This window comes from Dama dama, chromosome 15 (genome assembly GCF_033118175.1).
Source record: "Dama dama isolate Ldn47 chromosome 15, ASM3311817v1, whole genome shotgun sequence".
Taxonomy (NCBI): domain Eukaryota; kingdom Metazoa; phylum Chordata; class Mammalia; order Artiodactyla; family Cervidae; genus Dama; species Dama dama.
Window position 1 is genome coordinate 22667848 of NC_083695.1, and position 26687 is coordinate 22694534.

General features: G+C 39.4%; 1 protein-coding gene across 1 annotated transcript in view; it reads left to right on the forward strand.

Moving 5' to 3' along the window:
- NRBF2 (nuclear receptor binding factor 2) overlaps positions 1 to 18135 on the forward strand; it is a 32025-nt gene extending 13890 nt beyond the window's left edge. The window contains exons 2-4 of the mRNA XM_061161614.1: positions 9399 to 9483; positions 15244 to 15284; positions 16616 to 18135. Of these exons, the coding sequence (XP_061017597.1) occupies positions 9399 to 9483; positions 15244 to 15284; positions 16616 to 17326 (837 nt within the window). The 3' untranslated portion in view covers positions 17327 to 18135. The remainder of the gene's footprint in view (positions 1 to 9398; positions 9484 to 15243; positions 15285 to 16615) is intronic.
- Positions 18136 to 26687: the final 8552 nt, after the last annotated feature.

Sequence of the window (26687 nt, forward strand, 5' to 3'; positions counted from 1 at the left end):
GGGACTTCCAATACTATGCTGACTAAAAGCAGCTAGAGTGGACATCTTTGTCTTGTTCCTGACCATAGAGGAAAAGCTTTGAGCTTTTCAGTGTTGAGTATTATGTTAGCTGTGGGCCTGTCATATATGGTTTTTATAATGTTGAGATATATTTCCTCTATATTCATTTTGTTAAGAGTTTTTATCGTGAGTGGGTATTGATTTTTGTCAGATGCTTTTTATCTTGTTGAAATGCTCATATCATGTTTAGTCTTCCTTTTATTAAGGTGTCATCACATTGATTTTGGGGTAAATTTGATTTGTTGAACTGTCCTTGTATCCCTGGAATAAATCCCACTTGATTTGCTAGTATTTTGCCAAGGATTTTTGTATCTGTTCATCAGGGATATTGACCTCTGGCTTTTTTTTTTTTTTTTTTTTCTTATAGTGTCCGTGTCTGTTTTGGTATCAGGGTAATGCTGGCCTTGTAAGATCAGTATGGAAGTATTCCTTACTCTTCTATTTTTCTGGAAGAGGTTGAGAAGGATTGGTATTAATTCTTGTTTGAATTTTTGGTAGAATTCACCAGTGAGGGCATCTGGTCCTGGAGTTTTTTTGTGTGAGGTTTGTGGTTACCTCATTTTACTGTGCTTCACTTTATTGCGCTTGCAGATGTTGCTGATTTTTTTTTTTTTTTTAAATAAGTTGAAGGTTTGTGGCTACCCTGTGTCTTACTGGCATTGTTATTCCAAATGTATTATATTTAAATTAAGGAAATCTACATTTTTTTTTAAGACATAATGCTATCGCACAGGTAGTGTAAACATAACTTTCACATGCATTGGGAAACTAAAGAGTTTGTGTGACTTGTTTTACTCCGGCATTCACTTTATTGCAGTAGCCTGGAACTGAACTTGAAATATCTTAGAGGTATGCCTGTTATTGGTCTGTTCAGGTTTTCTGTTTTTTTCAAAGTTTTTGTTCTAGGGATTCATTCATTTTTTCTAGGTTGCCCAGTTTGTTGGCATATATTGATAATTGTTCATAATAGTCTCTTATGATCCTTTGTATTTCTGTGGGGGTGGGGGAGTTGGCCACATTATATGGCTTGTGGGATCTTAGTTCCCCAACTAGGAATTGAATCCAGGCCGCAACAGTGAAAGCGGTGAGTCCTAACCACTGGACCACCAGGAAATTCCCTCATTTTAAAATTTTATTTGAATCTTCTCTTTTTTTCTTTGTAGAGAATTGTTGTTCAGGCGTGGCCAACTCTTTGTGACCCCATGGACAGCAGCACGCCAGGTTTCCCTGTCCTCCACCATCTCCCAGAGTTTGCTCAAACTCATGTCCATTGAGTCAGTGATGCCATCCAACCATCTCATCCTCTGTCGTCCCCCTCTCCTGCCTTCAGTCTTTCCCAGCATCAGGGCCTTTTCCAATGAGTCGGCTCTTCACATCAGTATACTTGTTGAGTATAGCTATAGATTTGTCAATTTTGTTAATCTTTTCAAAGAACTAGCTCTTGGTTTTACTGATCCTGTCTGTTGCTTTTTTAAAAATCTCTGTTTTGTGTATTTCTGCTCTAATCTTTGTTATTTCCTTTCTTCTACTAACCTTGGGCATCATTTTTTTTTCTAGTTCCTTGAGGTGTAAAGTTAGATTATTGGAGACTTTTCTGGTTCTGCAAGGTAGGCTTTTATCCATATGAACTTCCCTCTTAGAATTGCTTTTGCTGCATCTCATAAGTTTTGGTATATTTTATTTCCATTTTCATTTGTTTCAAAATATTTTTTATTTCTCTTTTGATTTCTCCTTTGACCTATTCGTTGTTCAGTGGCATGCTGTTTAATCTCCGCATAGTTACAATTTTTCCAGTTTTCTTCTTATAATTTATTTCTTCTTGTAATTAGTTTCCGTGGTGGCTAGAAAAGATGCCTTGATATGATTTCAGTCTTTTTAGGTTTATTAAGACTTATTTTGTGGTCTAACACTATTATCTATCCTGGAGGATGTTCTTTGAGTACTTGAAGAATGTATTTTGTTGCTTTCGGATAGAATCTTCTGTATATAATGAAACAGATATAAATAAATGACCATATAATCTTTGCTTTAAGAAGGATCTTTAAAGATTGTTTTAAAAATAAGAACTACAGAAAGTAAGTTTTGTACAGTATCTTTAGTTGAAAGAGAATGCAGTTTAGTCTCTTCCACCACGTTATACATTTTATGGTGGTAGATAGCTCTGATGCTTTTAAATTCTTTTTAAAGATAATATTTATTCGACTGTGTTGGGTCTTAGTTGTGGCACACAGGCTCTTCGTCGGCATGCATGGACTCTTTGTGGCAGCATGCCGGCTTCTCTCTAGCTGTAGCATGTGGGCTTGGGGCCTGCAGTGTGGGCTCCCTAGTTGTGATGTGTAGGCTCTAGAGTGTAGGGTCAGTAGTTGCAGTGGGTGGGCTTAGTTACCCCACCACATGTGGAATCTTGGTTCCCTGACCAGGGATGGAACTGATGTCCCCTGCATTGGAAGGCAGGTTTTAAACCACTGGACCACCAGGCAAGTCCCTGTTACTGTCTTTTAACTTGTTTAATTTTCACAACATTCTCATCCTTTTTTTTTTTTTAAAATTAATTAATTAATTTTACTTTACAACACTGTATTGGTTTTGCCATACATTGACTTGAATCCGCCATGGATGTACATGTGTTCCCCATCCTGAACCCCCCTCCCACCTCCCTCCCCATCCCATCCCTCTGGGTCATCCCAGTGCATCAGCCCCGAGCACCCTGTCTCATGCATTGAACCTGGACTGGTGATTCGTTTCACATATGATAATTTACATGTTTCAGTGTCATTCTTCCATATCATCTTGCCCTCACCGTCTCCCACAGAGTCCAAAAGACTGTTCAGTACATCCATGTCTCTCTTGCTGTCTCTCATACAGGGTTGTCATTACCATCTTTCTAAGTTCCATATATATGTGTTAGTATACTATATTGGTGTTTTTCTTTCTGACTTACTTCACTCTGTATAATAGGCTCCAGTTTTATCCACCTCATTAGAACTGATTCAAATGTATTCTTTTTAATGGCTGGGTAATATTCCATTGTGTATATGTACCACAGCTTTCTTATCCATTTGTCTGCTGATGGACATCTAGGTTGCTTCCATGTCCTGGCTGTTATAAACAAACAGTGCTGCGATGAACATTGGGGTACACGTGTCTCTTTCAGTTCTGGTTTCCTCAGTGTGTAAGCCCAGCAGCGGGATTGCTGGGTCATATGGCAGTTCTATTTCCAGTTTTTTAAGGAATCTCCGCACTGTTCTCCATAGTGGCTCTACTAGTTTGCATTCCCACCAACAGTGTAAGAGGGTTCCCCTTTCTCCACACCCTCTCCAGCATTTATTGCATGTAGACTCTTGGATAGCAGCCATTCTGACTGGCGTGAAGTGGTACCTCATTGTGGTTTTGATTTGCATTTCTCTGATAATGAGTGATGTTGGGCATCTTTTCATGTGTTTGTTAGTCATCTGTATGTCTTCTTTGGAGAAATGTCTGTTTAGTTCTTTGGCCCACTTTTTGATTGGGTCATTTATTTTCCTGGAATTGAGCTGCAGGAGTTGCTTGTATATATTTGAGAGTAATTCTTTGTCTGTTTCTTCATTTGCTATTATTTTCTCCCATTCTGAAGGCTGTCTTTTCACCTTGCTTATAGTTTCCTTTGTTGTGCAGAAGCTTTTAATTTTAATTAGGTCCCATTTGTTTATTTTTGCTTTTATTTCCAATATTCTGGGAGGTGGGTTGTAGAGGATCCTGCTGTGATTTATGTGGGAGAGTGTTTTGCTTATGTTTTCCTCTAGGAGTTTAATAGTTTCTGGTCTTAGGTTTAGATCTTTAATCCATTTTGAGTTTATTTTTGTGTGTGGTGTTAGAAAGTGTTCTAGTTTCATTCTTTTACAAGTGGTTGATCAGTTTTCCCAGCACCATTTGTTAAAGAGATTGTCTTTTTTCCATTGTATATTCTTGCCTTCTTTGTCAAAGATAAGATGTCCATAGGTGCGTGGATTTATCTCTGGGCTTTCTATTTTGTTCCATTGATCTATATTTCTGTCTTTGTGCCAGTACTATACTGTCTTGATGACTGTGGCTTTGTAGTAGAGCCTGAAGTCAGGCAGGTTGATTCCTCCAGTTCCAGTCTTCTTTCTCAAGATTACTTTGGCTATTTGAGGTTTTTTGTATTTCCATACAAATTGTGAAATTATTTGTTCTAGTTCTGTGAAAAATACCGTTGGTAGCTTGATAGGGATTGCATTGAATCTATAGATTGCTTTTGGTAGTATACTCATTTTCACTGTACTGATTCTTCCAATCCATGAATGTGGTATATTTCTCCATCTATTTGTGTCCTCTTTGATTTCTTTCATCAGTGTTTTATAGTTTTCTATATATAGGTCTTTTGTTTCTTTAGGTAGATTTATTCCTAAGTATTTTATTCTTTTTGTTGCAATGGCGAATGGAATTGTTTCCTTAATTTCTCTTTCTGTTTTCTCATTTTAGTGTATAGGAATGCAAGGGATTTCTGTGTGTTAATTTTATATCCTGCAACTTTACTATATTCACTGATTAGCTCTAGTAATTTTCTGGTGGAGTCTTTAGGGTTTTATATGTAGAGGATCATGTCATCTGCAAACAGTGAGCGTTTTACTTCTTCTTTTATTTCTTTTTCTGCTCTGTTGTGGCCAAAACTTCCAAAACTATATTGAATAGTAGTGGTGAGAGTGGGCACCCTTGTCTTGTTCCTGATTTCAGGGAAAATGCTTTCAATTTTTCATGACTGAGGATAATGTCTGCTGAGGGTTTGTCATATACAGCTTTTATTATGTTGAGGTATGTTCCTTCTATTCCTGCTTTCTGGAGGGTTTTTATCATAAATGGATGTTGAATTTTGTCAAAGGCTTTCTCTGCATCTATTGAGATAATCATATGGTTTTTATTTTTCAATTTGTTAATGTGATGTATTATGATTTGTGAATATTGAAGAATCCTTGCATCCCTGGGATAAAGCCCACTTGGTCATTATGTATGATCTTTTTTTTTTTTTTTTTTATTAGTTGGAGGCTAATTACTTCACAGTATGATCTTTTTAATATGTTGTTGGATTCTGTTTGCTAGAATTTTGTTAAGGATTTTTGTATCTATGTTCATCAGTGATATTGGCCTATAGTTTTCTTTTTTTGTGGCATCTTTGTCAGGTTTTGGTATTAAGGTGAAAAACATTCTCATCTTAAAGATCAGAAAACTTGGGCAGGAAGTTAAGAAAGCCAAGTTCCGGTATCTAATAAGTGCTCAAGCTGAGATTTGAAAACTTCAACAGTCAGCATTTGCTGGGTGTCTAACAAGACTTGGTGTAGGACCTGTATTTTAATAGGGAATTTGATTGCTCATGTGCCAGATAACGAGAGCAGGTATGTGTTTTAAAATGAGATGTAACTCCTGAATTGGCAGAGTGATCAGAGATTGGATTTTACATGGAGACATTTTAGGGGAGTTGGAAGAGCCATGAGGTCCTGGTCTCACCACTTGGAAACTCTTGGTTTCTTTGATTTTGAAATGAAAAAAAAAAAAAAAGTTTATTTCATAACATAGACAGAAATAAACTCAAAATGGCTTAAAGACTTAACATGACAACATTAAACTCCTAGAAAAGAACATTGGCAAAACATTCTCTGACATAAATCATGGCAGTGTTTTCCTAGGGTAGTCTCCCAAGGCAATAGAAATAAAAGCAGAAATAAACAAATGGGACCTAATCAAACTGACAAGCTTTTGCATTGCAAAAGAAGCCATAAACAAAAAATCAGTCTACAGAATGGGAGAAAATATTTGCAAGCTATGTGACTGACAAGGGCTTAATTTTCAAAATATTCTAACAGCTCATGACAAAAAAACAAACAACTCAATTAAAAATGGGCAGAACACCCAAATAGACATTTCTTTAAAGAAGATATACAGATGGCCAGTAGGCACATGAAAAGATGTTCAACATCACTAATAGAGAAATTCAAATCAAAGCTACAGTGAGATACCACCTCACATCAGTCAGAGTGACCATCATTTAAAAAAATTCTAGAAATTAAAGATGCTGGAGAGAAACAAGGGAAACAAGGGAATTCTACACTGTTGGTGGGAATGTAAGTTGGTACAGCTGCTGTGAAGAACAGTGTTGGGGGTTCCTTAAAATAAAAATAGCTATACATATGATCCAGCAGTCTCACTCCTGTGCATATATCCAGACTCAACTCCAATTTAAAAAGATACATTCACATCTATTTTCATAGCAGCACTATTACAATACCCCACACATGGTTCATGGACAGGTGAATGGATATAGGTGTTGTGTCATATGTACACATGGAATATTACTCAGCCACAAAAAATGAAATAATGCCATTTGAGGCAACATGGATGGGCCTGGAGGTTATCATAACAAGTAATAAGTCAGAGAAAGACAAATATGAGGTCACTTATATGTGGTATTTAAAATATGACACAAATGAACTTTTCTGTGAAACATAAACAGTCTCACAGAAAACTTATGGTTAGCAAAGGGGAAATGGGGTGGGGCAGCTTGGAATTAGCAGACATAGACTATAGTATATAAAGAAGATAACCAACAAGGACCAACTGTATAACACAGGGAACTATATCCAATATCCTGTAATAAACCATAATGAAAAAGGGTATGAGAAAGAAAAAATATTCTCTTATTGTGAAACTTATAGTAGTTTAACTAGGGAGCTTGATAAATATGGTCCAAGGTAGAAAGGGATTGATGTCATTGGACAGAAACTAAAGACACAGCGTTAGAATGAGGTAACCCCAGAGAGCATCTCATCCCTGCTTCTCAAGTGTGTCTGGGAACCTGTGGGTCTAGCTTTACCAGTGGAATCTGAGGTCCTACTGAAGAAGAGTCTACATGTATTCTGCAGGGGATTCAGATTCAGTTAAAACTTGAGAAGCACAGATGTGGTCTAACTCCATCATTTTACAAGTGAGGAAGCAGACCCTGAAGGCCCAGGTAATTTGGCTGGTTTAGTGGGAGAGTGAGGACTTGTGCCCGTGCCCCAGGTTCTTTGTGGGCTTTGCCGACACTGTGCCATCCTAGTTAGAAGGTACTTTTGGATTTCAGAGAACTCTGTCTCTTCTGGAGGACTTCTTTCACAGCCTAGAGAGGTATAGGAATGTGCTGATTCTTTCATTTCTCCCCTCTACCTAGAACCTGAGTGTCACTTGCTTCAGCTGTACTCAGAATACACTTCTTGGGGAAATCATGTTGGTCGTAACTTTGTTTTCTTTCCACAGATCTCTCATTTCTGGACACTATCTAATATTCCTGTGTTCAGAACATGTTTGTTTCCTTCAGGCCAAGACTCCATGGTTGAAACTACTTTCAGCCCATAGTCATTTCCTGTTACCCACCCACCCACCCACCTTTTTTAGGAATGAATTGAAACTTAGAGAAAAAGTTTGTTTACTGTTTGAAGAGTAAGAAGCCTCTGAAACAATTGGAAGAATAATCTTGTTTCTAAGAGTGTTACTTCTTCCTTACTAAAATAGAAACAGGAGAAATGTGAACAGCATGCCTTTGCTAGAAGTGCATATGTAAATAGCATGCGTGCATTGCTAGAAGTGTACTGTTCCCTGCTTTTGTCTTCACCTGTTTTCCACTGAGCATGATTTGTAAGCATGCTCAGAACATTTCTGATCTCAGCTACAAGAGTGATCCTCTGACATGGTTTTATGAGGCATCAGTGGCACATTTTTTGAAAAGCATTCAAGACGAATCATTTTATACCTGACACAGATTTGATTTTTGCTGTTAAACACACTAAGGTAAAGTACAGAGAACATACAGTTTTCCACCTCTGATTTTTTTAATTAAAAAAGTTTTTGACCACACCATGTGGCTTATGGGATCTCAGTTCCCTGACCAGGGATTGAACCTGGGCCATGGCAGTGAAAGCACTGATTCCTAACCATTAGACCATCGGGGATCTCCCAAATTTGCCGTCTATAATTTTTAAATGTACAGTTCAGTAGTGTTAAGAATATTCACATTTTTGTGCAGCAGATGTCCAGAACTTTTTCATCTTGTGAAAATGAAACTCTACACCCACTGAATGAGAATGTCCCATCTTTCTCTCCCCTGGTTTCTGGCAACCACCATTCTACTTTCAGGTTTTATGAATTTGACTACTTTAGATATGTCTTTGGGCTTCCCAGATACCTCAGTGGTAAAGAATCAGCCTGCCGACACAGGAGATGAGGGTTCAATCCCTGGGCTGGAGGATCCCTGGAGAAGGGAATGGCAACCCACTTCAGTATTCTTGCCTGGAGAATTCCATGGACAGAGGAGTCTGGTGGGCTGCAGTCTATGGGGTCACAGAGAGTCACGACATGACTGAAAGACTGAGCGCAGATACCTCATGAGTGGGGTCATACAGTATTTTTTTTTTTTTTTAAGTGGCTCATTTTATATTTCATTACTAGCTTAAAGTCCTTAAAGTTCATCCATGTTACAGCATGTGTCGGTTTTCTCTGTCTTCAGGCTAATTTTACACTGTACATATATACCATGTTTTGTTCATTTTTCTATTGATGCTTAGGTTACTTCCTCTTTTTGACTACTGTGAATAATGCTGTTATGAACATAAGTGTATAGTGCTTTTTTCACTTTGAGGAGCTTTGTTAAATTATCTGTGAGTTTGTTAGTGAGGAAAACATTAGCCTAGTTGGAAGACTTCCATTTCTTTTTCCTTGCCTGCTAATTATATAAGATATGTGACCACTGTGAGTCTAGGGAGCTCCTTTTGTAAGAGATGAAACACATTTCACAGAATTGTAATAATTCTTAAATGTAACACAGATGTAAGGAGACAAATGACTACTTAGTTAGTCCATGTGCATTTAGTACTTCTGCGTTAGTTGTTCAGGTGAGTTGTACCTGAAAAAATATCCACCATAACATTAAATATTGGTATAATTAATTCCTCAACTATATAATGAATTTTTTATCTTTAAAATGTAAATAGTAACTTTAATGTTGAAAAGGAAGAATGAGTTAAAAAACAAGAAAGTATACAATTTGAGTAACAATCTGATTTTAACTCTTGGTTAATCTCTGACGAATGTGAGCACCTTGAAGGAGTTAGTGCCTGGTATTAACCTTGATAGTTTATTAGTAGAGTTGAAAGAAGTTACCAGTCCTTTCAGATACTACACATTAGATTTCCCCAGTTTCAGATAGAGTTGTAATGGTTTGGCATATGTGGCAACAAACAGCATTACTGTCTTAAAAGTTTTCGTTTTTTTTTTTTTTTTTTCAAGTAAAGAACTCAGGAATGTTTGTCTTCTAGGCCCATCAACAGAGCAGACGAGCAGATCGTTTGTTAGCTGCAGGGAAATACGAAGAGGCTATTTCTTGTCACAAAAAGGCTGCAGGTGAGTATTCTTTTTAAGTAGTACTGAGTCTGAAACTGCTGGGCAGTTTCTTTTTTCCAGTATCTCTCAACACAGTATTTAGAATGAAAGTCACAAGAGTAATGATGTGTTATTGCCCTGCGTATATACCACACTGACACTGCTGACCCACTAGAACACAGCTTAGAATATTTTTCAAGTGAGTGTGTTAGATTTTCCAGCTCCTCTTAGCCTGGTCTCTCTAAATCATGGAAATTGGATATGCCTTATTGGTAAAGGATTCCTAGACACAACTTTCTGAGCCGGAAGATCCCCAGAGACAGAAGTGATTGCCATTAAGTGTCTGTCGGTTCCTGTTAGTTGTTATAGAGGAGTTTGGATTTCAAATATTTAGCCATTTTGGGTTCTGGAATTAATAACTAATTTAATTCCAGCCAATTAATTTTCACTGAGTTTCTGTTTCCTAAGGTGCTGATAATGGAAAACCCATTGAAACCCTTTCCTGTGGTCTTTCTTTAGCTTCCCTTCTGAAAGTTTCATCTATACATTCATGCCTATAGTATCATGCCGCTGATGACATTTAGAATTACTGGATTCCTTTCAAACACCTTATTTTATCCCAGTCATAAAAGTTAGTGGTGTATGTTGAACTCAGAAATAGCTCTCTAGGGTCTGTTTTGTACAGACTGGTTTCTGTTGGCTGAGTAACAAACCTAAAAGCTTAGGAGTGGGATTGGTACATCCAAAATCGGTGTGGCCACCATTCTTTGAGCAGGCCCTACAGTCTTCCTGCTAGAGAAAGGCACTTCCTTTCCCTGAGGCCAGTACCGTAGTCAGCGTCCTTCTTTTTCCTGGCAGAATCTTCTTCTCCTCTGTTGCCTTACTGCTGAAATATAGATAGCACAGTGGAGACTGGCTTAGAAAAGTCCTTCTGTGTCAGTGATTTTTGCCTACAAGTCAGTAATTTTAAGAGAAAATTTCAAGTCTTACTGTTGAAGAGTTAGTTTTGCCACTGAAGTCTACCCTTCAGCTGTAGGGCTGAGCACATTATATGTATCCCATAAATCTTTGTGGTTTTTAATTTATTATTATCACTACTTGGCCATGCCTCACAGCATGGATTGTGTGTTGATTGGTAAAATATTCTCTTTTTTTTCCCCCAGAGAAGGAAGGATTTATTACTTGCAGCAAGAAAGGAGAACACTTGCTTTCCCAAAGCAGTGTCTCTGAGTGGTAGGATATTCTGAGTATATAAAAGGTATAAAAGTTGTTTTTTTTTAAAGATTTATTTATTAATTTTATTTTTGGCTGTGCTAGGTCTTTGTTGCAGTGCCCCAGCTTCTCGTGGTGGTGGCTTCTCCTGCCGCGGAGCGCAGGGTCGAGGGCACATGGGCGTCAGTAGTTGCATGCACAGCCTGGGCTCAGTCCTTGTGGCCTGCAGGCTTAGGTGCTCAGCAGCATGTGGGATCTTCCCTTCCTGCTTGGGAGGGAAGTTTCTTTCATTCCTAGTCTATATTCCTGTCTTCATTGGAAGACTTAAAATTAATGTTGGGCTTTAAACACCTCTCCCCCTTTCTCTTTATCTAAATTCTGTGACTTTCTCAGGGGTAGAAAAGATAAAGGCAGTCTGTTGGATTCCATTAGCTCTAACTTCGGAGGTACAACTTGAAGTGTGATTACTTAATCCCACCCAGCCGATTTGATTTGGAGTTTAGACTTGTTTGAAAATAGCCTTGTGTTGTGTTTCAGAGTAGAGTTGTGAATGTAATGCTAGTTTGAGAGTTAATGTGGATGGAATGAACTCTGTTTTCTAAATTGCCTTTAACATCTAGGCTTGAACAGAGCTGTTTTGGGAGGTGTGGATGTAAATATATCCTGAGAGTAAGCAACTTAGTGTTTAGAAATCATGTTAGAGACACAACAGGGGAAGGGGAATGTTGGGAACAAAAGCCTGAAGTGAGAGAATTCACCAGCAGAAGAACGGGCCTCAGCTGAAGAGAGGAGGGAGACCCTGAGACTCCAGTGCCAAGGACTCACATCCTCTGTGCTTGGTAGTTCTGATAGTGCTTTGTGAATGTGTAGAAATACAGAGGTTGCTTGATCAGCTGAGATACCAAACTCAGAAAGAAAAAGCCATCTAAATCTGACAGGGGGTAGGGAGGAGGAGGGAAGGAGGTGTACTTATTTTTACCACCCTATATTGAAAAAAAAAAGTTAAGGAAGCTATAAACTACCAAGAATTCCCCACTGTTAGAGGACTCTTGCTTTAGATCCTTGATTGGCAGCTGTAACTGGGTTGCTGTAATTCTCCCTTGGCAGTCTTATGCAGTCCAGTCTCTAAGTGGATTTCTTCTCTTTTACAGACAGCAAAAAGGGCAAAAGCTTAAATGGGAAGTTAGTAACAGCCATTAACAATGTTTAGAACTCAAAGTGTACTTTTCGGAAGGTGAACAGACTTGAGGATGTGTGTTTATATGTACTTGAAAATAGATCTTGACCTGAACCTTCTCTGAGACTGTGGTGTCACAGAAATGATTCGGAGCACATCAGTCTTTGTTGTTCAGAGTCAGTGCTGTGCTGTGTGTGCAGAGTCAGTGCTGTGTGTGCAGAGTCAGTGCTGTGTGTGTGCACAGTCAGTGTTGTGTGTGTGCAGAGTCAGTGCTGTGTGTGCAGAGTCAGTGCTGTGTGTGTGCACAGTCAGTGCTGTGTGTGCACAGTCAGTGCTGTGTGTGTGCACAGTCAGTGCTGTGTGTGCAGAGTCAGTGCTGTGTGTGTGCACAGTCAGTGCTGTGTGTGCAGAGTCAGTGCTGTGTGTGCACAGTCAGTGCTGTGTGTGTGCACAGTCAGTGCTGTGTGTGTGCACAGTCAGTGTTGTGTGTGCAGAGTCAGTGTTGTGTGTGCAGAGTCAGTGCTGTGTGTGCAGAGTCAGTGCTCTGTGTGTGCACAGTCAGTGCTGTGTGTGCACAGTCAGTGCTGTGTGTGTGCAGTCAGTGTTGTGTGTGCAGAGTCAGTGCTGTGTGTGTGCACAGTCAGTGCTGTGTGTGTGCACAGTCAGTGTTGTGTGTGCACATTCAGTGCTGTGTGTGTGCACAGTCAGTGCTGTGTGTGTGCACAGTCAGTGCTGTGTGTGCACAGTCAGTGCTGTGTGTGTGCACAGTCAGTGCTGTGTGTGTGCACAGTCAGTGTTGTGTGTGCAGAGTCAGTGTGTGTGTGCAGAGTCAGTGCTGTGTGTGTGCACAGTCAGTGCTGTGTGTGCACAGTCAGTGCTGTGTGTGTGCACAGTCAGTGCTGTGTGTGTGCACAGTCAGTTTGTGTGCACAGTCAGTGTTGTGTGTGCAGAGTCAGTGCTGTGTGTGTAGAGTCAGTGCTGTGTGTGTTCACAGTCAGTGCTGTGTGTGCAGAGTCAGTGCTGTGTGTGTGCAGAGTCAGTGCTGTGTGTGTGCAGAGTCAGTGTTGTGTGTGCAGAGTCAGTGCTGTGTGTGCAGAGTCAGTGCTGTGTGTGTGCACAGTCAGTGCTGTGTGTGCACAGTCAGTGCTGTGTGTGTGCACAGTCAGTGCTGTGTGTGCAGAGTCAGTGCTGTGTGTGTGCAGAGTCAGTGCTGTGTGTGTGCAGAGTCAGTGCTGTGTGTGCGCACAGTCAGTGCTGTGTGTGCACACAGTCAGTGCTGTGTGTGCAGAGTCAGTGCTGTGTGTGTGCACAGTCAGTGCTATGTGTGCACAGTCAGTGCTGTGTGTGCAGAGTCAGTGTTGTGTGTGTGCACAGTCAGTGCTGTGTGTGCAGAGTCAGTGCTGTGTGTGTGCACAGTCAGTGTTGTGTGTGCAGAGTCAGTGTTGTGTGCACAGTCAGTGCTGTGTGTGCACAGTCAGTGCTGTGTGTGTGCACAGTCAGTGCTGTGTGTGCACAGTGTTGTGTGTGTGCACAGTCAGTGTTGTGTGTGCAGAGTCAGTGCTGTGTGTGTGCAGATAGGCTTTACAATCTGCTGTGCGGATAGGCTGTGGCAGCTCAACAGATCCGTGATAGAATAGTAGTAGATGTTATTAAAAAGGAATAGATTCTTCAGATATTCTTAATTCCTTTTCCTCATCATTTGCTTAGTATTTAGTTTAAATGTTAGCCTCGTATCATGATTGAAGGAAGGAGTTTAACCACATTGTTAGATTTTCTGAGACAAGTATTCTCTACTGACATTTCTGTCATGTTGGCACTTGTTCCTCTTGTGGCTGTGGAGCAAATTCATTACCATGTAACAGGTTAAACACCACCACCACAATGTTGTCATTATTCTCCAATTAAATTAATTTTTTAAATAAATTTTTTTTCTTTTAAAGTAACTTTTAAAGGCTCAGATTTTAAAATGACATTGGGTAAATCTTTTAAATGACAGTGGACTCTTGTTGAGTTCTCTGCTTTTTGGGAACTCAGTGTCCTTGGGTGTCTTCTGTCATGTTATAGTTTCAGGATTCTACAAAGGGAGGTATTCCATTTGGGTTAAGCATAGTTTTGTGAAACTTGCATTTGTTAAGAAACTGAATGTAAAGCAAACCATAGTTCATACAGGGAGACAGATGTATGCAGAGGGAATGGGAGGGATGGCTAAGGAAATTCATCCACACCATCACAGTAAGAAATAGAATGTCTCAACAGACTTAAACATGAAGAAAAGGAAAAGAAATGGTCTGTATGCAGTTATACAGACTTAATATAGGAGTAAAAGAAAGTTGACGAAAAAAAATTTAATATGGGTGGAGCAAAGGCTGTATAACCAACTCTGTTTTCTGATGGAGAGGGAGCACCCAGTTAGTCTGTCTGAAAGACTGTGATAGAACCTGGCAGACAACAGTTCCAAGTCACGAACTTAGAAAATCATTAAAATATTTGGATTAAGAGCAGACAGAAAGCAGTGCCTGTAGTGTCAGCAAAAAGGCAAGAAGGAGCTTAATGTCTGAGAGATGCCAAAAAGTTTATAGTGAGGAAGAGATAAAAAATGAGGATTAATTGGACACAACCTGTAACTAATACTAATTGTTATTTTTACTGTTGCTAATAACACTTGTTATTTATACCCCATCTTGTTCCAGACAAGCTATAAAAGGGCTTACAGAGGAATACAACAAAATATAAAATCCATAGAAAGATAAAATGGGAAAGGGCTGGGAGTATAGTTCACAAATGCATCACGAGTTCTTGAAGGGAAACATGGCTCCGTGCTTTCCAGCAGTTAGCTCATTTTCATAAATTTCATAATACTGCCTGCAACTGCTTATTATAAATGTCAGTGAGTTCTTCAGACTTTTAACTACCAAATTCATAGTAGGCTGATGATATAACTTAGAAACAATTCAATAAAATGGTTTTGTAGGAGGCCAAAATGATAAGTCTAGGTATTCATGTGTGTAAAAAGTAATTGATAGTCACTATCTTGATATTTCTGTGAGCATAATAGGATTTTGATAGGTTTTTGTATAATTTTAATCTTCCCTAATTCTGTTTTTCTGATTATGTCATGTTTACTTCCTTTACTGTGAAATCTACAGTGATTTAAAAGAGCCAGCTCCTCCAGGTGAAGTATGGGATATCTCCATTTGATTACTACTGATCCCCTTTTTGGGGAAGTTAAGAATCCTTTTTTAAAAAATCCTTTTCAGGAATAGGATAACTGTGTAGCCGAATTGCTTCTAAGACCAGTTCTCTTTGTCATAGGAAGAGTATATCTTACTTTAATCTTTTAATAACAAAATGATGACATATATTAATGTGCCTTTTTTTTTTTTTTAAATCAGCATATCTTTCTGAAGCCATGAAGCTAACACAGTCTGAGCAGGTAAGACACTTTTAATATTTCCAACAAGGGTTAGAAAGGTTTTCTTGTGGAGACTTGAATCATGTATAAAATAAAGTTCTTGAAGGGAAATGAGTTCTTGAAGGGAAAAATGGCTCCTCCCAAAACACTGCAGTCAAAAATACATAAAATGGGGAAGAGATTAGTTTTTCAAAAAGGAAATTAAAACTAAATGAATTGACATACACATACTACTATGTATAAAATAGATAATCAGCAAAGACCTACTTCACAGCACAGGGACCTTTATGCAACACTCTATAATGACCTGTATGGGAAAAGAATCTAGAAGAGTAGATATATGTGTATCTGTAACTGATTCACTTTACTGTACACCCAAGACTAGTACAACTTTGTAAATCAACTATACTCCAATATAAAATAAAGATTAAAACTGAACTGCTGCTGATGGCATGCAGAAACTGCCTGTCCTTTTCTTCCTAGGGTTTTCTCATAGACCATAGATTGCCATGTGTGTCCTTTAGAGACCCCTCCTAATGCCTTTTCTGCTATTTAGCTCACAGTAAGCAAGCCAGCCTGGCCAAGGGGAAACCAGTTGGCCTTTCCTTTGCTTGTCAAAGATAATTTAAATCCAAACCTGTCTTTTCCTGAACTCCTAAGCGGTTCTGGCACTTTTATTTCATCAGTGGCTTTACATTGTCTTCTGTGTTTGGGGGGGGCCTGTGTAGGGTTTTAAAATGCCTTTATACAAAGCTAAATCTTCAACCAAAGGTGATTTCCTGATAATAAAAGTGGCAGATATGTAGGAGTTATTTGGTAAATCTTTAATTGACTTGAGAAGATCTGAGGGGATCTCAGTGACAGGGGAAAAAAATGCCAATTCTGTAGAAGTTGTGTTCCATTCTGTGTACTTCCTTTTGACTGTCCAGAACTGCTTGTGTAATATAGACGTGCATCGAACCCTTGCTGATAGAAAGACTTTAGCTAGTTGTAGAATAGAAGTCCAAACAGGAAATTTTCTGATTTTAAGCTGAGTACAAATAGCATTGCAGAGGGCTAAGGCACATTCAAAAAAGGTACGATTCAGTGTGTTGATTTGGAGTTGGAATAGGACTTACTCTGACTCCTTGAACAGTGTTTTGTTTATGAATAAAGATGGTAGCTTACCTAGAAAGACTGTTTATTATTTTGGAAAATGTTTGGCGTTCTATGGAGTTGCAAACATAGTATAAATTTAAAAGATTCAAGTGATACGGGCTTATTCAGAAAGGAAGATGCTAGAATAGCGTTTACTGGATATTACTAAAGAGACTAAGAAAATGTTAAATTGTCCCTTTCTTTCTGCGTAATAGGCTCACTTATCACTGGAACTACAAAGGGATAGCCACATGAAACAGCTCCTCCTCATCCAGGAGAGATGGAAGAGGGCAAAGCGGGAGGAGAGACTGAAAGCCCAGCAGGGCACAGACAAGGATGCGGCTGCCCAGCTTCAGGCGTCTCACAGACCCTCCGCTGAGGATGCAGACAGCCAGAGCCCCCTGCTCTCTCAGAAGTACAGCCCTTCCACAGAGAAACACTTGCCTGAAATTCACGGGGTCTTCGACAGGGATCCAGACACACTACTATTTTTACTTCAGCAAAAGCGGGAGCCAACAGAGCCGTGCATTGGAAGCAAAGCCCCAAAAGATGATAAAACAATTATAGAGGAGCAGGCCACCAAAATTGCAGATTTGAAGAGGCATGTGGAATTCCTTGTGGCTGAGAATGAAAGATTACGGAGAGAGAACAAACAGCTAAAGGCTGAAAAGGCCAGACTTCTAAAAGGCCCAGTAGAAAAGGAGCTTGATGTAGATGCGGATTTTGTGGAAAAGTCAGAGTTATGGAGCTTGCCACCACATTCAGAAACTGCAACAGCCTCTTCAACCTGGCAGAAGTTTGCCTCAAACACTGGGAAAGCCAAGGATATTCCAATACCCAATCTTCCTCCCTTGGATTTCCCATCTCCAGAACTTCCCCTCATGGAGTTCTCCGAGGATATTCTGAAAGGATTTATGAATAATTAAAATGGAAGGCCATAGAAGAGGTAAAGAGAGGAAATAATATGGTAATACAGATAATCCAGCAAAAATAAAAAAGGGAAAACCACGTGCAAGGGTAGTCCCGGAGATGCTGCACCTGGCATACTGCAGAGAAGAGGCATTGACAGGACTTGGCAACAGTCACTGTGAAACATGTCGCGTGTCTGATTTACTGACTCAAGTTAATGATTCCAGACTTGGCAGATACTAAACTGTTGGAGGTTCACTTTCTCCTGATACAAACCAAATGGCTACCTGGAATAATTTTTTTCAAGCAACAATTATTTTTCTTATCTTCAGGGTTAAAATGTACAAAAGTATGTTATGTGTAATTAATCTATAATGCCATAAATGATAATGCAAAACCTAAATAATATGGTTGCCTGAGGGGCTGCCTTGTATTTGAAACATGCTTTCTATCATGCGTTGACTGTATGCATCTTGTTATGCACATTTCCTTTGTCTAATAAGGTGTGTAAAGCACACCTTTCTAGAAGAAACTGTGCCACACTTTGCACTACTCGTAACATAATGATAACCTCAAGACTATCAGGAGAAATATTTAAATTTCCATTTATGAAGAAAGGAACCAAATTATTAGTTATGCTTTTTTTTTAAATTACCAGTTTACATAATTAATCAGGGTGCATTTTAAGTTCTAACGTTGTTTATTGTGTAATGCGTCATTTGAAAATATCAAGGAAATATCCTTTTGTTTTTAATGATGCACGAGTGGAAGTAATGCTAGTCGGCAGTATTTGATTGTAATAAATCAATAAAGTAATTGTATTTTATACCTTTGTTAAAAGCAGGTTTTGTTCAGCTTCTGTGTTGGAAATTTTGAACATGAATTTGAAGACATTCTGTCAAAACAATTACTTCGATACATTAGAGATTTTCTTCATGTTTTGTAGTCAGCTACCTCTACAGCTACGGTGGAAGAGAACAAGGAAGTCGCTGAGGCCTCTATGTACCCAGCCTTCGTGGGCTGGCACACAGGGACAGTGTTCAGGCTGGAGGCAGCCGTGCCCCAGTTCAGAGCAAGGGTAGCGAAGCACTGCTTGGATCCTCTCCTCTCTGCAGAGTCCAGTGATGTTCCAGGAGTGGGAAGAAGAGGAAGGTGTAAGTGAAACATGAAGGTATAAGCCACTGGGTGTGTTTAAAGCATACACTTGGTTTATCTTGGGGGAGAGGCAAAAATATGGATGAACAGCCTCTCCTGAGGGGATGGGGACCACTGGGCTGAGGGGATACGGTTGGGTTCACATGTCTAGTGATGAAACCAGCAGAAGGACGATGAGATGAAGTAACCATGCAGAAGTTCCTTTTCTCCCGTGTCTCATCTTGGTGCAGATGAAACCAAAAATAAACTTAGCTTCTTAAAATAGGATAAGAGTTCTATTCTCTGTTGATTGTCCATCTCAGTGTTGTAGTATCCTAGACTCACAATACTTTGCTTGCCTAACCTTTCTCATAAAAGTTGAGATTTAAAAGATTGTGCCAATAATGACACTGCTATTAGCCTGTCTATTCACTTTTAAAATGAAATGTTCTGACATGAACACTTCTTAAGACACCCTCCCTTTCTTCCCCTACCATCTCCCTCCTCTACCCCCGCCCCATTACTTTCAGCAGTTTGACTTATTCCACAGGACCCTGTTCTGTGCATTTCCACTAACATACATGTTAAATGGACTAACTTTACTTTTCCATTGTCTTTGAAGCATTTATTCACACTTTTTAGTACTCCTGTTTCATCTTGTTTTTAGGTTTTGTATTTGAGTCTATCAGTAGAGTGTATTGGGTTGGCCAAAAGGTTTATTTGGTTTTTTCCATCAGCTGGTTCTGGTAGCACTTACTTGTCGTTAACATCACTCAGAACAGTTTTATTAGATTGTATTGTGACAACTGTACATCAGTGTGCATTTAAAAAAAGTTATCAAAATTGGTGAATTTTGTGTAGCATTTTTAATATTGAGAATGGAAGAAACTATTTTTGACATGTTATGCTTTATTATTTCAAGAGAGGTAAAAATGCAACTGAAATGCAAAAAAAGATTTGTGCAGTGTATGGAGGTGTTCTGACTGATGGAATGTGTCAAAAGAGGTTTGTGAAGTTAGCAATTCTCACTGAACGATGTTCCACAGTCGGGTAGACCAGTTGGAAGTTGATAGCGATCAAATTGACACATTGAGAACAATCACCATTATACCATACAAGAGAGAGCCAACATATTTCAAAATAGCCAACTCAACTATGAAAATCAGTTGCACCAGTTTGATTATGTTATTCCCTTTGATGTTTCAGTTCTACATAAGTTAAGCAAAAAAAAAAACCTTGACCGTACTTCTGCACATGATTCTCTACTTAAATGTAATGAAAACACTCATTTTTAGAACAGAAATGGGCAATGTGACAGGCGATGAAAAGTGGATGCTGTACCATGAGGTAGAACAGAAGAGATCATGGGGCAAGCGAAATGAACCACCACCAACCACACTTAATTCAGGCCAGTCTTCATCTAAAGAAGGTGGTGATGTAGATATGGTGGGATTGGAAGGGAGTCCTCTATTATGAGCTCTGGAAAACCAAACAATTCCAACAAGCATACTGCTCCCAGTTAGACCAAGGGAAAGTAGCACTCAACAAATAGTGTCTGGAATTAGTCAACAGACAGTGCATCATCTGCCATCAGGATAGTGCAAGATCACGTTTCTTTGATGATCAGGCAAAACTTGACTGGGAAGTTCTGATTTATCCACTGTACTCACCAGACATTGCACCTTCGGATTTCCATGTATTTGTGTCTTTACAGAATTCTCTTAATGGAAAAAAAATGTCAATTCCTTGGAAGACTGTTAAGGTACCTGGAATTTACTTTGCTTAAAAGGATAAAGTTTTGGGAAGATGGGATTATGAAGTTGCCTGAAAATTGGCAGAACATAGTGGAACAAAATGGTGATTAACATTGTTCAATAAAGTTCTTGGTGAAAACAAGAAATGTGTCTTTTATTTTTACTTAAAAACCAAAGGAATTTTTTGGCCAACCCAGTATGTGCCTTTTGACCAGATGACTTGGTACGTTTGCAGCAACCTAACAGTGTCTCCATGGAGTGAGTGAAAGTTGCTCAGTGGTGTCGACTCTTTGCTACCCCATGGACTATAGAGTCCATGGAATTCTCCAGGCCAGAATACTGGAGTGGGTAGCCTTTCCCTTCGCCAGGGGATCTTCCTGACTCAGGAATCGAACCAGGGTCTCGTGCATTGCAGGCAGATTCTTTACCAACTGACCTATCAGAGTGGATGCTTAAAACACTATTCCCCAGGCACATGGCCAATCTCCTAGCCGGGGTTTGTAGGTGCTCTCTTCTCTCTGTGCAGCTTAAGGCCCTGAAAGGGATTTAAGGAAAGCTTCCTTCCACTAAATGAAACTGAATTATGCACGTACTGGAAGTGGAGTAGACTCTTGTCCTTCCTTACTCAGTGGTGGCCTCTTGCTTTTGAACCCAGATAACTATCTGGGCATTAGAAGGCAGTCCTATGTTCTTACTCTCAGCTTTTCACAGAATGTCAACAAAAACATTTCTTTCAGAAGGTTAGTATATAGTTACAGTCTTAGTATAATGTCATGGTAACCACAGGTAAGTCCATACTGAATTCAGAAACCATGCTAACGAGGAAGTAAGATACTTTCAAAATCATTCTTGAAGCCATTGTCTATCCCTGGTGTTTTAACACAAGGTAATTGAAATAATGAAAATATTTTATCTCTAGATAAGTTAATTCAAAACATTAAAACACTATCTTTCTGCTTTTAACACTGTATAGGTACTTTTTAAAGAACTGTAGTTTTTTTTTTTTTTTTTCATTTATTTTTATTAGTTGGGGGCTAATTACTTTACAATACTGTAGTGGTTTTTGCCATACGTTGACATGAATCAGCCATGGATTTACGTATGTTCCCCATCCTGAACCCCCCCCCACTTCCCTCCCCATTTTACAGTATTAGTTTCAGATGAACATACAGTGATTTGTTATTTTTATAAATTTTACTCCATTTAAAATTAAAATATCAGCTGTATTCCCTGTTCAGTATATCCTTGCAGCTTATTTATTTTATTCATAGTACTTTGTACCTCTTAACCCCTTATCCCAGTCTTGGCCTTCCCCCCTTATGTGTCCCCAGTGGTAACCCAGTAAGTTATTTGTTTTCTATTATCTGTGTGTTTTTGTTATATTTAATCATCTTTTAAGGTGATAACATACAGGATTTGTCTTTTTGATGTATTTCACTAAGCATAATACCCTACTGGTCCATCCGTGTTAATGCAAATGGCAGAATTTTTATTCTTTCTTATGGCCAAGTAATATTACATTTTACAGCCACACTGACAGGTGTGAGGTCATATCTCATTGTGGTTTTGATTTGCATTTGTCTGACTAGCAATGTTGAGCATCTTTTCATGTGTCTGTTGGCCATCTGTCTTCTTTGGAAAAATGTCTTTAAATTTACTATCCACATTTAATTAATGAGCTGTTTATATAGTTCAGATACTAACCTATATTAGTCATAACACAAGTATTTTCTCCTATTCAGTAGGTTGTCTTTTTGTGTCAGTGGTTTCCTTTGTTGGATGAGAACTTTTAAATCTGATCTCCCTTAAGAGCTTGTCTTTTCTCCATTGTGTATTCTCCTTTATTGTAGATTAGTTGGCCGTATATGTGTGAGTTGGTTTCTGGGCTATTTTGTTGCATTGATCTTTGTTTTTGTGCAGTATTCTATCTCAATTACTGTAGTTTTGTAGTGTAGTTCAGAAGTCAGGGAGCATGATACCTTTGGCTTTGTTCTTTATTCCTAAGATTGCTTTGTCTGGAACCTTTTTATTTTTTTATGTGATGTTAAAATTTTTAGGATCTTTAAGACCTATTTTCTAAAAGAAATTGAGGCCCTGAAGGTAGGAGTTATGTAAACTTGTCTACCAGATTGGCAGCAGAGCCAAGAGAGGCCTAGACTAGCAGTCCTGGGCTACTTCCGCTGGGCCACGCTCGGGTTGTCTAATTTTCTTACCATGGCCCAGCGGCCTGGTCTTTCAGGTTCCTCTCAGGTGCGTCCTCTCCCACTCACCCCAGCTACCGTTTTCCCAGCTACTTTTCCCCAAGAAGTTGGAGACCACCCGTTGAAAGCTGAGCTTGTCCTTAAAATCACTTGTAGAAATCGTAATGTCCATTTTCTGTGGTTTTTATCTTTGAGGAGCTGTGATTGAAGTTTTGTTGTTTTAAAAGATGCACACACACCAGAGTGAGGCAGTCTGCCACAGGGTGTATTTGCAACCTCTTTGAAAAGACGTGACCTGTGATGACAGTAACAGCTATTATTATTTACCGAATCATTCTAGACAGGGATCTTTACCGTATTTTGTCATAATCCTAGTGTAGCCTAATTGAAGATCTCTGCCAGAACGAGTGGCAAGACTGTTTCAGGATTTGTCTATCTTGTCCCAGCTGGAAGCCTGTCCTAAGTCACCGCTGCCCAACGGTGCCATCTAGTGGATGGTGAGAAACCCTTGGAGTTCGTGGTGGGTTGCAGATGAAATCATTAGTTGGTGTCTAGTAAATCATTCTGTCAAGAGTGGTTTTGTATTTATGAATAAGCACAAAAAGTTACAGGGGTGCAATATGAATACAGGCACCAGATATTTAATGAATACCACCGTCCACTAGTACTATAAAATTATTTATATTGCCTTCATCAAAGTAGTGATGTGGTCAGAAGATGGGGAAATGGCTTCCTAGGTAAAGAACAAAGGCATGCAGTGAGAAATGAGGAGGAGGAACTGAGTAATCTTGGTCAGAATGAGGTCATAGCAAGACACGTGAGAAAATACTGGGCAGCTCATATGGATTGTCCTTGCCCATTTCCTAGGAGTGAGGGGGCCAGGCTTCCTGGTCTTGAGGAATGGAAAATACTTGGGTTGGTTATGTTTTCAAGGCTAGGATTTGCTCAGTAGCCAAAAGGGTCCTGGTAAGCTGGGGCCAGTTTGTATGGTCCTTTGTGTGGTAGACGTTAAACTGGGGGGAGAAAAGGGGTAGTGTCTTCTCAGTATGGCAGAAGGTTGAGAGGTGGAGGACTCAAGATACAAATGAGATTGTCTTTAAGGTTAACAAGTCCAGGGAGAAAAAGGATACAGTAAAGTTTAGATACGTAGTGACCTCATCAGGGGTTTCCAGAAGTAAATGACAGTTTTGAGAAAGAGGTTAGGAAAGGGAGGCTATAGAGGTTTGAGGAGCCAGATGACTTTCAGGCCTATCTTCCTGGAAGTTGCTTCTCCAAATAAGTCTTGGTACTGAGAGTATTACAAAGTCCCAGGACCTCTGTTGCTACCAGCAGGTTTTTTATTGGCTTCAGATCATATTATTTCCCTGTTCTTATGAGAAAATGCCTGTGTTCAGGGAAGGGCCCAGGTATTTGAATGCTAATCACTGAGCTTCAGGGTGAATAAAAACTAAAAGCTGTGTGGAGGCAGTAACAGGGTCACAGACCAACTTTATTTAAATAACCAATACTCTGAGTCTTGTAAATTCTAGAAGGACATTTGCTTTGGTCTTTCAGGTTGAATAATAGTACTTGAATTTTTAAAAATTTTAAAGCGTTAAGACTCATTTGGTGCAAAACTGGCAAAAGAATGAATAGGATCACAGTTCAAGACAGGGAATTAGACTTTGGTGTAATTTTTCAGCCCAGCTGAAAAAATAGCATTGCCTTTCCATGGTTGTATTCAGTTGCATCTGACTCTTTGCTACCCTTTGGACTACAGCCCACCAGGCTCCTCTGTCCATGGGGATTCTCCAGGCAAGAAAACTGGAGTGGGTTCCATGCTCTGCAGGGGATTTTCCAGACCTAGGAATTGAACCAGTCTCCTGCATTGCAGGTAGACTCTCTGCCCACTGAGCCATCAGGGAACATAGCTCAGTAATAATAAACAGTAAATCTATTTGTGGGATTATAAAGCTACTAGAAATATTTAGGATTACATACTGGTTTTTCCCAACTAACACAATACCAGTTTTTATAGAACACATAATCTATGCTCTGTTAAAGCAGAATAATACAAACAAAAAAGACTTGTGGCAAATAAACCAATAGTGGTCATCCCCTGTTACCCTCAATCCTTTATACTGGTTGGTACTCGAGTATCTTGATAAATCAGGAAAACACAGATGATGCAACTTTGAACTCCTGTGGTTTTCAAAAGTAATTTCAGGATGACTTCGTGTTCATCCCTGTCTTACCTTTTTTTTTGCTATCCAAAGCCTATATTTTTTTTTTATTAGTTGGAGGCTAATTACCTCACAACATTTCAGTGGGTTTTGTCATACATTGATATGAATCAGCCATAGATTTACATGTATTCCCCATTCCGATCCCCCCTCCCACCTCCCTCTCCACCCGATTCCTCTGGGTCTTCCCAGTGCACCAGGCCCGAGCACTTGTCTCATGCATCCCACCTGGGCTGGTGATCTGTTTCACCATAGATAGTATACATGCTGTTCTTTCAAAACATCCCACCCTCACCTTCTCCCACAGAGTTCAAAAGTCTGTTCTGTATTTCTCTTTTTCTGTTTTGCATATAGGGTTATTGTTACCATCTTTCTAAATTCCATATATATGTGTTAGTATGCTGTAATGTTCTTTATCTTTCTGGCTTACTTAAGCCAGAAGTCAGTCATCCCTGTCTTACCTTTTAATAAACCCTTTTCCCCAGAGTTTAGACAGTAATGGAACTGCTACTTGGTTGAAAAGATGTGATTGGAACACGGAGACCAAAATGTGGACTCCCCCACTTAAGTGCCATACGTGAAAGTGGGGTATGGTGGGTCCTGTGTAGTGCCTCAGAGATCCACTAACCAGGAGGGATCCCCAACTCTACACTGTGATTTCTGGAGCTTGTACTTTTTTTTTAGAACACATAACCATATGTCACCAGGCTCAATTTAAGTGGGCTTACCATTGCAACTTTAATTTCTCCTCAGGGAGGGTGTGTGACAGGGTGACTAAGTTACATGATAACCAATTAACTAATTTTAAATTAACCAATTAACTAATTTTAAATTAACTAGTTAATTTTAAATTAACTAATTTTAAAATATTAGTCCTATAATTTGTTTCTAAAATTCTATGGCTTCACTGGATTTTGAAAGCTTTGATTCAAATAATCTTTTGTACAGTCACTTCAGCTGCTTCAAAAATGTAGATTTACCCAAGCATGATTAATATATAGGGAACAATTTGAACATAATGTTTGCTTCAGTGGGAATTCTGACTGCAGGAAAAACCATCCTGAAGTGTGGCACCTGAACTATCACTGTGGTCTTGAGCCACACCCATCTACATTTGGCGCTAAAACGTTTCCTCTAGTTCTGATGCCCACTTCCAAAGCAAGCCTCCGGTCTTCAAGGTAAAGTGCCATACTTGCAGTGTTAATCTATTTCGTAAACATTTAACACACGTAAAACCAGTACTGCCTGTTAAAAATGTAGTTCTGATAAATGTTGTGAATGTTATGCCCACATTCTATTTCCCCCCCCTTTAAGTCCCATAGTTTTTATCCAACTTTTTGCACAGTGCTATGATTTTTAGGAATTGGTTATAATGGGATTCTTTCTGTCTCCTTTAGTAAAAGGTTATAAGGTGGAAAGGCTGTAGGCTGGATTTTTCCCTTTCTATCTGGAAAAAGTTTGCTAACAAAGTTTTGTTCAACATTTGTTTCTTAAATGTTACATTTATTAGAAAATTTTGGTGAAAAATTCCCATATATGCCATATACGGTTACTAATTTCCAAAGGAACTGCTGGACATCTTAGGCTGGCTAAAGTTTCAGCTGATTAAGAAAAGCACCTCAAGTGATCAGTGTCTCCAGGTGTTTGACAGGAAAATAATTTGCTCTGAACCACAGAATAGGGCAGAAGAGACTGCACTCCCTTGCCTGTGATACACCCTGGAAGGTGTCTATTGAACTCTGTCCTCCATGGGGATTTGTGATATTCACCTCTTTAAACGGTACTCCTAGAAGCAGCTCCAGCCCTCTGCTCCTTTAGATGAGTTTACTGATTCTATAAGTCATTGTTCAAAGTATGTTCGACATCTCAGCTAACATGCCTAGGGAAAGGGGCTAGAAGGCAAGTTAGTATGTCCCTTAAACAATTAGTATGCTTCACTGCCAGGCTTGATCAGGTTCAGCTTTTGCGTAGGGGTGTGTAGTAGTGGCTCGAGCAACAGCAAGAGAAGCAAAAACCTTTTGGAAGAAACTCACCAAAGACTGGGCTCCTGGCTGCCTTTAGGGGGCC